This window comes from Pholcus phalangioides, unplaced genomic scaffold (genome assembly GCF_987345545.1).
Source record: "Pholcus phalangioides strain wild (caught in Gottingen) unplaced genomic scaffold, Ppha-v1.0 ptg000011l_1, whole genome shotgun sequence".
In the NCBI taxonomy this organism is placed as follows: domain Eukaryota; kingdom Metazoa; phylum Arthropoda; class Arachnida; order Araneae; family Pholcidae; genus Pholcus; species Pholcus phalangioides.
The window spans coordinates 56,329,759-56,345,582 of record NW_028301604.1 but is presented as its reverse complement, the minus strand read 5'-3'; the positions used below and the strand labels follow the sequence as shown (position 1 = coordinate 56,345,582).

At 33.6% G+C, this 15,824-nt stretch overlaps 1 protein-coding gene across 2 annotated transcripts in view; it reads left to right on the top strand.

The window, feature by feature from the left end:
- Positions 1-15,824, top strand: part of LOC149080604 (uncharacterized) — a 258,750-nt gene that overhangs the window by 150,282 nt on the left and 92,644 nt on the right. For both annotated transcript variants that reach the window (XM_089239756.1, XM_089239755.1), the window contains exon 2: positions 2,006-2,306. In XM_089239756.1, the coding sequence (XP_089095882.1) occupies positions 2,006-2,306 (301 nt within the window). The remainder of the gene's footprint in view (positions 1-2,005; positions 2,307-15,824) is intronic.

Sequence of the window (15,824 nt, the reverse complement as noted above, 5' to 3'; positions counted from 1 at the left end):
AATTTTGGTGGCAAAATCGGCATTTTTCTAAAAACATGACCAAAATTTTCTTCCATTTCCCAAAATTTCATTGCTGGTGAGTGATGTTTATACTGTATATGCGGATTGTATGATGAACAAGTTTTTCCCTTCAAAGTGACCTTTATATATCAAAGAATATATACAATCACGTTTATATATCAAAGAATATATACAATCACGTTTATATATCAAAGAATATATACAATCACGTTTATATATCAAAGAATATATACAATCACGTTTATATATCAAAGAATATATACAATCACGTTTATATATCAAAGAATATATACAATCACGTTTATATATCAAAGAATATATACAATCACGTTTATATATCAAAGAATATATACAATCACGTTTATATATCAAAGAATATATACAATCACGTTTATATATCAAAGAATATATACAATCACGTTTATATATCAAAGAATATATACAATCACGTTTATATATCAAAGAATATATACAATCACGTTTATATATCAAAGAATATATACAATCACGTTTATATATCAAAGAATATATACAATCACGTTTATATATCAAAGAATATATACAATCACGTTTATATATCAAAGAATATATACAATCACGTTTATATATCAAAGAATATATACAATCACGTTTATATATCAAAGAAAATAATTCGTTTTACATCAAAATACTCTCAAAGATTGCCTAATAAACTCTCAAAAAAAGTATCGTTCACTTTTTCTCTAGGGGGCCACAGTTGAATAGGGGTTCCACAATAGGATTTGACACAATGATTTATGACAGTAAGACAGTAAATATGTATATTAAGACCTATGCTGGAGGAATAGGGGGACACTTTTCTGACTCACGGGGGGGGGGGTAAGGATTGTTCTCCTCTCAAACTGACCAAATATTAAAAAAAAATGAACAATATTTCGGTAAAAAAATATTGGTAAATAATATCAAATGAAAATACCTTTTTTATGCCATTTTAATCAATTTATGTTAATTTTAATGCTTTTGAAGGGTGGTAACTCAGAATTTCTCGGGTATTTAATTTTTACACTCCCCCAAGCCTTTTGTGCCCCCCTCCAAAGGTCGATTTTGCGTACACTCCCCCTTATTAAGATGTGATGACTAAGCCCTTTTTCATTTTGGCATGCGACTATGATGCTGTTGAGACGTAGGGCTATATAGTAAGGGCTGTCTCATCACTTTGAAGTTTCTCTTTCCACCTTGGCTCAGTGGGCGTGGTTTCAGCTCGAGTGTGTTCGTCCCTGCTCTAATACTTCTTAACTAAGGCGCGAGCTCGGAAACACCAGGGTAGCCAATGGCAATTAACCGGTTATGTCAGGGCGACAACGTCATTTGGTACCGACTCCGGCGCTTATGATATGGCCCTGGTTGAGACTGCGCAGCAGGAAAAAGAAATCACGCTTTTATTTTCTTTTTTTTTTGGATAAATTTTCAAAAATTTGTTTGAGTTCCGTAGAACAGTCTCATTATCATCAAGGGTTCCACTGAACAGTCTTATAACTACCAAGAGTTCTGCGAGAAACTCATTTTTCTCCCACGGAAGAACAAACATAACCTAACTGTTCATCTATAAGGGAATTGTGGAGTGTGACAAAAAACATGCATCGTAATAAACCGTCATATAAAATCTTGATAAACTTTGGGCATGAATAGATTCATATTTCATGGCCATTTCACGAGATATCATTAAAACTTTGTTTCAAAGGCATACCAACCAACATAACTATGATTCCAAGCCACTATGATCAATAGAATTTTCTATGGTTTGAAGCAACTGTACATAACATAATGCGTATTGTTATAAATTGGCAAGTCGTTTCTTCTGCATAATTTTAATTAGGATATCCTGAAAAAAATAAAGTTTGTAGCTGCATTCTTTATCAATGTTCAGTTCTATACGAACAGTAGTATAGTTTATAACTGGGTTATCCATTCTCATACTGACTTTTTTTTTCTATTTTATCTTTAGGCATGGCATAAACGATACTTTGTTCTAAGGGATCAAACTCAAGAGCAATGTCCACTGTTGGAAATGTATGACAAAAATGAACCACCAACAACCCAGATGGAGCTAACTGGTCCCAAACTTATTATGGATCTTGGTCAATGTGTGCATATAGGATTCACGTCAGACTCTTCTAGATTTCCATACGCATTGGTGGTAGTATGCCAAGGACGATCACCTTTACTTTTAGCAGCTGAAGACGAGCTTGGTGCAAGATCGTGGTTGCTGGCTTTGGGTCTTATAACGCACAAAGGAACATCTTCGGGTAAAATAAATTTCATTTTAGCACACTTTCTAAAATATATGAATGATTTTCTTTTCATGTATGGAAATGAAAATCAACTTATTTTTTTAATTAACGTGATTATCACGTATTCCCAAGAGGTCTTTTCGATCTGTCCAGGGAATTTGTTAGTGCACATCCACGATGGTACCGGGATTCGAACCCAGACTTGTACAGTCGGAAGCTAGCTCCCTAACCACAAGACTGCCGGGAATGATCGAAGCTGATCGAACTTGATTATATCAAGATAAATTATGAATTCTTAGAGGTCAAATATATTATGACTGCTGTTTTCATTCTCCTTTCAATGAATCTGATGAATTACAAACATCGAACGTTTTATAGGATTGCTGTTCAGTAAAATTAATTTTTTACTTGGAATCCCTGAACAAAATATATTTTTTCATCATCTCTTCCCTATTATCTTTTAGTGCCAATCCCCACTTATTTTACAAATCTTAAATTAATAAATTCTTTTGAATTAACTCGAAATTAGTTTTTGAAGGAATCCAAATGAATTTATGATAGAATAAACATATATTTCATGAAATAATATGCAACCCCTGGAAAAAGGTGATTGATAACGGCTCAAAATAAACTACTTCACTTATATATTTTTATTTAACTGAAGTGCTTATTTGTCATAGCATACGGGATGTTTTACTAAGAGTGTGTCAGAAAATAATAAAAATTCTTTAAGTGTGATATTAAATATGAAGTAAAATATCAACAGAGGGAAAGGAAAATCTAGCTATGATGGTTTTACTCCTATAAAATGATAATTGGGAGCAATATAGAAATTAAAATTATCATACAAATTCGTTAATCATTAAAATTCTTTCAATTCTGATTAGTAAAATTTGGAACTTTTACTAGTAAATCAAAACGAATGTATCCCGAATGAATTTCATCGAGATATCGTGCTTGAAAATCTTTATTTTTTTCGACTTTTTTGTGACTACTTTCGTATAAATTAAGACTTATAGAATAAGATTACAGAACATTTTAGACATAAAAACCGACACAAAAGAAGAGTTTCAATCATAAGTATCTCCATAAATTTTCGTTCAAATTTCTTGGGGAGGGTAAATTTGCTTCGATATAATAGGAAGTAGGTGCAATTTTTGCTAATAGAAGTTTTTTGAATAGGTAAAGGTCGTATACAAATACTAATTTTTGTATTCCCATATTTATGATTTTACATTAGTGGAACTATAGCAGCTCAAAAGATAACAAAGAATGTTCCGTGTATAACACCCGCAAGGAATGAAGAATGTTTTTTTCGTAATAATGGGGAAAGGAAAATTTTTCTTTTAATTATTATATTTGCGATAAGTGCAAGGCCAAATTCACTGCCTTGTTCGTTTCAGTGTAGGGCCACTATAGTCGGGTTGTCTTAGTCGGAAAACTCATTTATTAACACTGCATGAACCAGATCCACGTACGAGTACTGTCACGTTTAGTCAATCACAGTGGAGGTCGCTTTGGCCGTCGCAGCTGATTAATTCTGGGTACGATTCCTTTGCATTGATATTAAATGTATTAACGATACTGTTCATAATCAGCCTTTCAGCACGGTATCTCATTCTCATTACACACATTTTAATTATTAACCATTTCAAGAGAGAAACCAAAACAAAATTTTACAGATACGAATATATTCAACTTCAGACGTTTTGCTTGGATGCATCCACGATATGGATAGACGGGATGTTTTAAGACTATATGATTTTTAAAACTGATTTGAAACAATTCACAATACAGTGGAACTTCGGTTAACGAGTGATTCGCTTACTGAGATAAAAAATCTGAATAAATTTTGACTCGGTTAACGAGTGATGATTCGCATTACGAGCAAATATTTTGCGCTTTGTTTATTTAGTTTCATGTTACCATAGTTGAGCCGTTGGTTTTTCGCTTTCTCTAACACACGCACTGTGGAATTGTGGATAATTTTTTCCCCTATAGTATCTGGTCAGCGTGCCTCACTCTAAAAATGAACACACGTGCGAGCGTGATTGTTTACGGCACGAAACTAGATGTATAGCACTGTAACCACGCTAGTGTGAGCTTGAAGTTTTTTTTAATTCTGCTTGGAGAAAACGGTGAGCTGATTGCATTATTGAACGTGACTTTGAGGGTTTATCTCATGAACAGGATCCACCAGTTGTCGAAGAGATTGTGTCTTCTAGGAAGATCATGGGGCTGGGGGTGAATGAGGACGGCATTCAGGAACTAGTGGAGGAACATGATCCAGAGTTGACCACAGACGAACTAATCTAATGGATCTCCATTGCGTTCAACAGTAAGTAAGAATCTGTGCAAAATTTTGTAAAAAGAACCACCCAAATAAAGCTGCAGCAGTGTGAGCAATGAATCTATCCAACGACAGTTCAATTTCCCATATCCGAGAAATCCTAAAATAAGGCAAAAACAAGTGCCGTTGGATATGTTTCTTTTTAAAGTCACGCAAAAAAGAATAAGTTTGCAAACAACAGTGTCGTCCAAAAAAACGATAGTCCTCTCCCTCTCTCTTAGAGTAAGTTAATTTGTAAATACTATTGTATTTGTACGTTTATTTAAGGCGTTATTGTGCTATTTTGTTATAAGATAATTGTATTGTATGTGTGTATAATTTATTATAAGATTATTGTATTGTACGTGTAAATTATTTATTATATTATTATTATATATTGTGTTGTATTACTGGTTGAATGCCATTTTTATTTATCATTCTTTTGTGAATGTCAAAGGAATTTTAGCCGACTTTCCGTTATTTCTTATAGGGAATTTTTTTTTTCCGATATACGAGTGATTCGGATAACGAGCACGTTCATGCAACTAATTAAGCTCGTTAAACGAAGTTCCACTGTAGTTAGAGCCTACAACATACTGTAGATGAAATTCGCATCGCGAATATCAGAGAAATTCTGTTCTAAATACGTGAGATTCACTTATTGTGTGAGTTAGGCCGGTATACACTATGAAAGTTTGATGAAATGAATCTCTTTTTACAAAAGTTGAAAGAAAAACAACCAATAAGTCCATTGGTTGCGTTCGCTCAAATGTAACGATATGCTTATTAGTCACATTTTTCAAGTTTTATAAAAAAAACCTTTTATGAAGTGTAACTATTATAGTGTAACCCCGGCCTTAATGAAATAAATTAATCAATTAATAAAAATATGTCTGGATGGAGATAAAATACTCACTTATACGAACGAAAAAATTACGTTCAGATATACTATATATATAAGCATCAAGTAAATTACGAAGCAACTGTTTCAGATTACTTCATCATCATTCCCGTTTCCAACCTAAAAACTTTTCTTAGATTACACAGATATACAGGAGTAGTGTGGCTGAGGGTATCGTCCCAAGGGAGATTGGAAACTCGATAACGTAGTTTATACCTTTTAAAAGGGTAGTAGGGAAACCGTCTTAAATTATCATCCGATGAGTTTTAGTAGCTCCCTCAACAAAATACTGGAAATTATCATCAAAAGGCAACTCGTGAAGTGGATGGAGGATTATAATATCTTATCGGAAAATCCGTATGGGTTCAAGAAAGGCAATTCATGTGTAACCAATCTCCTTTGCTTCTGCAATCATGTGACTAAGGCTTTGGGCAAAGGAAAAAAATGACGACGTGGTCTATATTGATTTCCAAAAGGCTTTCGATCGGGTCCAGCATGGTAAACTCTTGAAGCGTTTATATGACAGTGGGGGAAATTTATTGAACTGGATAGAATCATGGTTGCAGGATAGGTCACAGCGGGTTATGGTAAACGAGGAATTGTCTGATTTTACAGGCATCACAGGTCCCTCAGGGATGTGTCTCCTGTCTTGAATCCATACTCTTTTCAATTTTTATCGATAAACTCGATCCAGGAATTGATGGGATACTGTTATAAAATCTGCGGATGACGTTAAATTAATGGGTGCAGTTGGAAATCAAAGCAATAGGGAGTTGCTTCAGGCCAACTTAAATAGGATTGCAACATGCACAAATGAATGGAGCATGACCTTCATCGTTGACAAGTTCATGGTCGCTCATTTTGGTTCCCCCCACGATTTACTTACGAGCTAAATGGGAAAACTATTTCGGATGCAACTAGGCTCACCGATTTGAGAATTTTCATTGACAAGCGGCTTAGGTTTTCTGGACATTGTTCCGCGGTGATCGAAAAAGTAAATAGAAAGCTCGGTTTCATTCTAAAAAAGTTCTCTCCGTGTTCTCCTAAAGCCATTCTTCCGCTTTTTCGAGGCTTAGTTCGTCCGGGCCTAGAGTACGCCGTTCGATTTTGGAGACACTATCTTCGGAAGGATATGGACTTGGTTGAAGGGGTGCAAAGAAGAGCCACTAGAACACTGACGGATATGCAAGGCTGGAAGAAAGACTTGATTCCTGGAATATTTTTCTTCGGAACAACGTAGATGTCTTGGAGATATGGTTGAAGTATTTAAGATTTTCAAAGGGATTGATATGATGGATCATGAAATATTGTTACAATGTCTTTCAAATGCTTCGACTCTGGGACACCAGTATTAACTAGCTGGGGATAATTCTAGGATATTTTGTCGCAGAGAGGTTACAACAGGGTTGTAAATGCATGGAATAGCTTACTTCCTGATGCCATGAATTCCCCCACGATAGGCACTTTCAAGAGGAAATATAATAAGATGGGTGGAAGTAATCGAGAAGCTATCCATATTTAAGGAATGACAACCATATTTCTATGGGCAGATATTTCAGTTGTTTAGTTACCTTTTTTGGCTTATTATTTTTTGGTAGCTGTATTTAGACTACGACAACCATAATTTTATGGGTTTTTTTTCTAATACTGGTTACTTCTGTCTATTTTCATTTCTCCTTTTACTTTTTTCCAGCCACCTGGTTGGGCAATTTGCCTGCTGTGGCTTCTAATTTTGTATTTGCAACATAATCAAGAATTTCATTGCATATATCTTACGAATATGAACAGTTCGAGAGATATATCACATTGTAGATGTTAAAAATAAAAACGGGACGAATTCGCTCACTGCTGGTAACCTAATTACGCATCCAAGCAAGATTTAGTCCATCCCCAGCCATTTATACCAGTGAAGACATTCTCAGTATCTTTGCTGACTGCTCTGCTTCTGTCTCCTGCTGCTACAGACTCATTTATTTGCTCTTGTCCAAAAGACTTTCTTTTATCCGTTCATGGCGTCACCATTTTAGACAGCGTTTGAAAATATTAAAGCTTTCCATAGAAAAATTACTTTTTTTGCGATGGACACTTAGTTTTGTGTCCAGCTGCTAATTTTCATTTCTCTTCTTTTCCGTGCAGAAAAGATTTAAGGAGGAAAGAAAATTCGACGAAATAATAAGCTTTGGAAGAAGGCTGAGATGAAAATTTTTTAATACTCTGAATTCACTTATCATGTGTAAATTTTAATGATTAATTAAGAAAAATCTCTCACGCATCCAGTTATGAACTGCATATTAATTATCTGAAGAAAGATGATGATAGCTTATTTGTTTCAAGTATTGATTGATTATTAAAATATTATTAAGCAAACACCTTTCCTTTCAAATCCATACATGGTTACATGGTCTATCGATTCCCTCTCAGTGCTGATGAGAAGTATTGATGTTTGCTTCTAGAGTTTTCCTGAATAGAGTTGTAATTAAAAGATAGAACGCAAGAGATAAATTCGTTTGTAGATACATTGTTTAATTTACTCACTTCATCAAGTGGTTTTAATCATTTTTCGAGAATTTGCTATCTTAAAATATGTGTGCGAGTTTCTAATGGTTTAAATAAAACTCAAATTGTTTCGGTGCTTGACTGAAATTTCAAATGCGTTCATACAATATTATGTTGAAATTTGTAAGGGTGTAAATACAAAACATCATGTCTTCGCTGCCTTCGAAAGTTTTGTATGAGTGAGTGAATAAAACGTTTTTCGTTAAAAATATTTTTTCATTGCTCGTCTCTGTTTTATGCGTTGCATACTGACATCACTTGCTGGAAAAAGATTTTTACTGGGTATGAGACTTATTACATTACTTCCAACGAGTGATTTCCCTACTAGCAATCGTATGAAGTCTTAGTTATGAGTTAAATATTATTTAATATAGCTGTTTCCTTTTTCATTATATTAGGCATCATAGCTATGACCACTCTTCATTTTTAACGTGATATGAGCATCTGTGGCGGTATACTTACTCCCTCACAGATTACATCGAAACTTCATTTATTCAAAGTTCAAAGAGACTGCAAAAAAAAGGAAGTAAAAAAATTTAATTTCAATAAGTTGCACTAAAAATAAACGTTAGTATTATTGCATGCTATGAAAGCATACAAAAAACAAAGAATTCTAAAGTAACATTGATATCATTTTCAATGTACTTATCTATTCCGAAACAGAAAAACATTCAATTTTCAATAACGTATAATATATTTCTTTTAAAGATTGACAAAAAAAAATTTGTTCGAAATGCACTGCGCATTGGTATAACAATACGCAAATTTCTCTGAATCTATTAATTCAAAACACTAACCTTATATTATGAACTGTGATTGAAGTAAAAATATCATTTGTGTAAAAAAATTGTATAAATTTTTCTACCATTTATATAGATTCATATAATTCCTTATTATTAATGTTAATGATAATGTTAATACTCTCGAAACGAGTTTTTTTATCATGGAAAGAGAGATAGAAGCTTTACCTTCTTAAAATGTTTAGACGGACAATTCGATCGGCAGTCAACATGAATGAATCGGGTAGTATTTGTTTCTCAATAAACCGACGAATATTGTAAACAATATTTCAGACAGATCTTCGAAACTCTAACATCTGGAAAGTTGTGGACTTTCCCAACCATGACTGAGATGTCTTTTTCAAAATATTAAATTTTACGTGAAGCCTATCAAATTCCGCGCAAGCAATGTACGAGGTTATAAATAGTGAAATTAATATAGAGCAATTTAAAATAGTTCGTCAGTCCTCGTATTTCATTGCCATGGAACGAAAGTTGTTGGGTGTACACTTGAGAAACTATTAAAAATTACATTATATATATTAAAATTTCGAGAGATTTCCAATAGCCATGAAATGCAGAAACCTATCGATACGCGGATAAACCTTTGCTCTATTGGTTTCGAATGGTGCGTTGCAGTATAAGTGTACACCATGGTAAATGCATTCATTAATAATTTTGATAGCATTGTGACTACAAATAAATTTCCAATTCTTTTGGTAATTTGTGACTCTTACAGGAAATCAAGATTCATGATGATTCAGAGAAATTTACTTGAATACTAATCGAAATCGCCAAAACTCTGAATTTGATTTATCCTTTTTTGGAAGGCTTATCTTGTCATCAGACATGAAAATAATGTCTTTTACATAGGTTAAGGTGCAGTCTATTCATCAAAAGTGGTGATTATCTGCACAATATCAAAGTTATGGATAAAAACGATCAAATCATTTACGAGATATAATAACAACAGCTTGATAATACAAGATGTCCTATAAGTCCTAATGTGGTCTTTATCTCAACAATCGTCCATCGTAGAGGTATAGTTTCAATTTAAAAAATGCTCAAAAGGCGTTCAAAAATTAAACCGCACCAGTTTTGAGAATGAAAATACAGTGTGTAACAAAATAAAATAAATCTAAATTTTTAATACGTTTCTCCCGTCCTCTAACTTCCAGATAGAAAGTTGTTTCCCGTCTCTCCTGAGGCCAACAAAAATAAATCCAAGTTTCTAAGTGTAATATTCGCTGAGACATTTGACTTAAAAAATGGGAGAGAAGTTAAAAAGGACAACATAAATGAAAGACCGGAGTGTTGTCCGTTGCTTTTTGCTGTTCTTTCATAAGTTATCTTTGGTTTTTAAATTCAAATATGTTGAATTTTTTCTGTTGGCCTCTGTTGGGAGATACAGGGCAACAAGTTCCTAATTGGAAGTTAGACGACGGTGGGACTGTATAAATTTTGTATTTTTTATTTTGCGAGAAACTGTATTTCTACTCTCAAAACTGATACAGGGTAATTTTTTAACCCATTCTGAGTATTTTTTAAATTGGAACATACCTTTACGATGGACAGTTGATGAGATAAAGGCCGCATTCGCACTTACAGGACACCTTGTATGCATATCCCCGTTTTTCACCATCCCTATATGAGAAACTTCGCGGAAAATAAATTTTAATACCATATTCCTTCGCATTAGCCAAGCATGCCGGAATTCAAGTGGCGGATTCCGGAAAATTTTCAAATATGTGGACACTAATAATTGAACTATATATAATGGTTGATTTGAACCCATTTTCTTCTCTGCATTAGGGATCATTTCTGTCGTACGAACTGGTTTTAGGTACTTCTACCTTTAATTTATGCTTTTGCTACCGCGAATCTTGATTTATTGAAGAATACCTGATGCTAATCAGGCTCATTTACCTAGATTACATGAATTAGACGGAAATATGAATAGACTGCAAAGCACTTCTGTATTCGTTGATCATGCGTGTAAGATTGGGATGGGTGGAGTGATAAATTGACCCTTACAGCAGCAATCCCGAGGTATCTCGTCTAACTTGATCCGCTTTCTTTTGGCAATCCGAAATTTCTCGGGTACTTGAACCACTCTCATTTCGGCATTGACGAGCCCAGATACTGTTGTAATTCTGAGTGTCAGCTGTTTCATCCACTTCTGGCGGATGTGAATGAAATGGAGGCACTGGACATAAATGCGACAATTTGTATCTTATTCCGACAAGACTTATACTGAAAATCGATGAGATTGGTATATTCTAGATTGGATAAATTCAATTCATATCCAATCATATACAAGACAAGATTATTTTCCGATTATCTGCATAAGGACAATGGTATGATTACGGACTGAGTAACTGTGAACGATCACAATTTTTATTCCAGATTTCTTATTGTATATATGTATATATGAAATATCGTTGTTTGTTATTTTCACAAAAATTAATAAATTTCTGGATACACCCATCCTCCGGGAACACTTCGATATCTCTCTGAGGTGGGAAGCGGGGGTGTGTCCGGTCCTTCAATGTTCAATATAATTCTGATCCTGATGACATGTTTTCTTTCCCCTCCCCTATCCTGCCAATCAACTGCCAATAGGCGGAGTCAGCTTTTGTTAAAAGTCTGATAACAGAAGGGGAGAGAGAAGATGTTTTTCCTGTATACGATTAAGCATACAGCGTAAATAACAGAAAACGATAGATTTTCTCTTTCTTGCTTTATTTTAGCCAAAAGTTAAGCAATTTACTTATTATTATTATTTTGTGTTGGGGAAAACATTATCAGCTCACGCGATCGAAAAAAAAATTCTTCTTGAAAATATAACTATATTAAATATATTCTTCTTGTGGTGATTTCTAGAAGGTTTAGTAATTTCCACTGTGGCAGTTATATAATGCGAATTACGAAAATTTTAAAAACCGCATAAAGGGTTAAGGAATTGCATTGCAAAATATAACTTTATTCAAAAGCAACAGCATATCTCTAATTTTTGAACATGCAGGAAAACGAGAGGGATATACAGTATTCGTATTTCCTTTAGAGTTATAAGTTAATGCACAATTTTTACTATTATTATCCAATTCCCATGTAAAACACGTTTGGCTTCAATAAAAAAACGTTTCTTTTATTTTTATTCGCTTGTCTACCCACTTTTTAATATGCATTATTATCGGTATTCTGAATGTATTCCGTGATCGTTTTCGAGCCTGACTTTTCTCGGCATATTCCAGGATCGACCAGACACAAAACATTTTAAAATCCAGTCTCCTCCAATTTTCACGGCATGCTGGCCAATGCGGGGGAAATACTGTATTATTTTTCATTTTACTGTTCACAATAAATAAAATTCGACATTCTCGACAACGATTGTTATTCACGTATAACTATCTTCCCTCGTAGAGAATGAGAATATTTTGAGAAAATAAGAAAAAATATATAACTGATAGGGTTTTCGCGAGGTGTTCGAGTGTGTGATAAAAGAAAGTAAATTGAATGAAATTTTCTTCCTGTTGCAAACTTTTTCGTTACATCAGATTTTCTGTTTGAGTTTTTTTCTTATTTATCGTTCAAGTGTGCCCCCACACCCACCTTCACAAACACACACACATAGAATCAAGTCTGTATTTTTTGTTGATACCACATATATATTGTCTTGAGGAAAAACATTTTCTACATCATATTTTTGCTGACGACTGCAGAAAATAACCTACATTTATTGAGCGACTGACTAGATTTAGTTCTTCGTATTGGATACTTCTTCGAATTTAAAAATTTATTTCAGTAACATCATACTGGATGTATCTTTTGGACGACCAAACGCATTATGAGTGACTATATATATATATATATATATAGAAATGTCCTCTCTCTTAACTTGTCAATACAAGATTCATTGAAAGACTGGTTATTTGTGAAGATGAAGATTACAAGGAACAAAATTCATCACTGCCCCACGGGGAGACGAACCCCGGTTTTCATCTCCACAAATAACCAGTCTTTCAATGAATCTTGTATTGACAAGTGGAGAGGACATTTCTATATGCATGTATCCATCTGGTTGGCCTATTTCATTCACGAGCTATTAGTTGATTGTTGACGCCGTCCATGTACGGTGCCTTTTAACTTATATATACGCTGCAAGGTTGAAACATTCGATCTGCTTCCATAGCTTAGATCATAGTTTTCCAAACTTTCTGTTCCATCGCCCCCTTCTTCAGAATTTTTTTCTCTCATCGCCCCCCTACTCAAGCGAACCCATAGAATCCTATGTTAAACCTGTGGCTTTTATCGCCCCATGGACCATTCCATCGCCCACCGGGGGGCGATATTGCCCACTTTGGGAAACACTGGCTTAGATGGTAGAGCACTCGTCCGGCAAGCGAGAGACCGGGGTTCGAGTCCCCGTGGGGGCAGTGATGAATTTTCTTCCTTGTAATCTTCATCTCCACAAATAACCAGTCTTTCAATGAATCTTGCATAAATGTAAGAGCTACAGCTTCTGTTTTCATTGAGTCATTCAGCTTATAGTAGATTTATACGTTCGATGAGATGTACGTTCCATGGTGTATATTATCGTTCAAGGGATCTCTCAGAAGATTATCTACATTCGAAAGTTATACGTAAATCCTTTATGAACAGTCATGTGAAATTTATATGAACCGTTGAAAAATTAATATTTTTTATTTTAGATGCATACTAATTTTGTGATTTATAACTGATTATAATTTTTGGTAAACATTCTGATTTTGAATAACTTTATGTGCTGCTTATTATAGATATTTGAAATTAAATTAATATATTTTTTTTTAGACGGTCAGGAGCAAATAGTGAATAAAATAACAAAATACTATAAAATACAGTACAATCGCTTACATAGTTGCTCCCAAACCACATGAAAAAACTTTCTGAGACCCGGCTTGTCGCTAAAACTAAAATATTTCAGACGAGAAATTTAAATACAAACTGTGTTTGAATATTTTGAGAAATATGAATAAAATTTTGCATAATTCATAAGCTTGGTTCTTGCATTTTGTGAATTTTTCGTCTTAATTCTATTGTCTTTGTCCATAACTATTTGGCTTGAGAAGTTAAGAACAATTCAATGTATTTTTTTTTCATTTCCGTTATTTTCGTGTCCTGCTCCCATTACGCTCTTAATGTGTACGATCTGGCTTTACTTATTCATTTGTCTTCGTACATAGTAGTTAGATTATCGCTGTGACTAACATAGAAAAATTCTAACTACACAGCTATGAGTTTTTTATGAGGCTACCTTTTTATTACTGAAGAAAGAATTATCTTTATTACCCAATCTACCATTTCCATGCACCTTATGGTATAATAAGTTACAAGATACAGAATTATGTACTTATAATTTATGATAGGACTTCAAAATAAGCATAATTTGAAAGTTTTAGAATTACTTTTATACCACAACTATATGAATGCTTCACATTTAGATTTTCCTATGAACGTTTTATTATGTACACTAAATTGTGTGTGTGTGTGTGTGTGTGTGTGTGTGTGTGTTTCTCGCAACAGAACCTCATTTTATAAAACTGATGAATTTATGGCCTAAACACCCTATGTGATGTTGATGATGGTACATATATATATATATATATATTATACGTAATTTATAATTATATATAGGTAGGTTTTTTTTTTAGATTATATTAGCTGCGATAAATCGTAATTTCGTTATTTCAAGCCAGTTCTTTTTTCCCAAAGTATGAATGCTCTGGCATACAATATTTTTATACAGTATATCTTCCCCACGATCTTCTCCACATTCCATAGCTTGCACTTCTTTGTTCATCAACTTTTTTCTTTCTTAAATGCAAAAAATTATGAAAATTATGATAATCGTTCCGCTGAAAACACACTTAATTGAAAAAAAATTAACTCACGTCAATCAAATGCATTTTTTTTCTTTTCATTATGAATGTGTTTGTTATCAAAATATTTCTATTTCCTTTGCACCAAAGTAATCGTTATTCCTTAGCTTACTGGAAATTTCCTAGCAATATATCGTTCTTAAGATACTAATTATGTATTCTCACGCTTCGCTGAGCTAAATTTTAGGCCATCGTTGAATGATAGGATTACGACCGAACTTCATCAATCTCTTTTAAGATGCCATATATGAAATACGGTTCAATTAGAGAATAATTCTACCACATAATAGATTGAGGAAATTTCCGTAATTTTTAAACTAATTCTTTCTAAAGCATGGATTAATTCTTCTCACGTACATAATGATTAATATAACTAAATCTACTAGCAGTTCTTCAAAGAAAATACAGCCGATTCATTACATAATGCTCGCTAAAATCAGCAAAGATTATTTTGACATCTACATTACAGTTGAAAAATATGTTTAATGCATGGCATTGACAAGTATTACAGATTTCCATAACTACGAGTATAAAAATCAAAAATCTTTACTCAGTTGATAACTTTCCAATGTACTGCTTTAATTTATGGTAACTTGTCTGCCATAAATAAAAACGGACAACATCAAGATTTTTATCTTATTTCGTATATAAATACGTGGAATAATTTTCTTTACCGAGAGGAATAACTGAAAGCAAAGGCATACTCCAATGACTGAAACTAAAAACTTAAGGCGTAGTACGAATAGATTTTAATCAAGAATGCATTTCCATGTTTATGTGTTGTTAAGGCACTTTGATAAAAAAAAAATATTTGTTGCATTTTCAAACTCGTTGGGGAATCACGAATCTATTGATCTCTATGTTTGAAACTTTGCAAAGAAATTATACAAAACGACAACAAATAATCATTACCTGTGATGATCTTCCTTTTTCCGTTTTTGCAAACTGGTTTTTAACACATTCTTTCTTTTGGTTCTGTTGTTTCATAACATTAAAATACGATAGACTTTTGTCTGATTTCTCTACTGCCGAACTGGATTTTCTAAT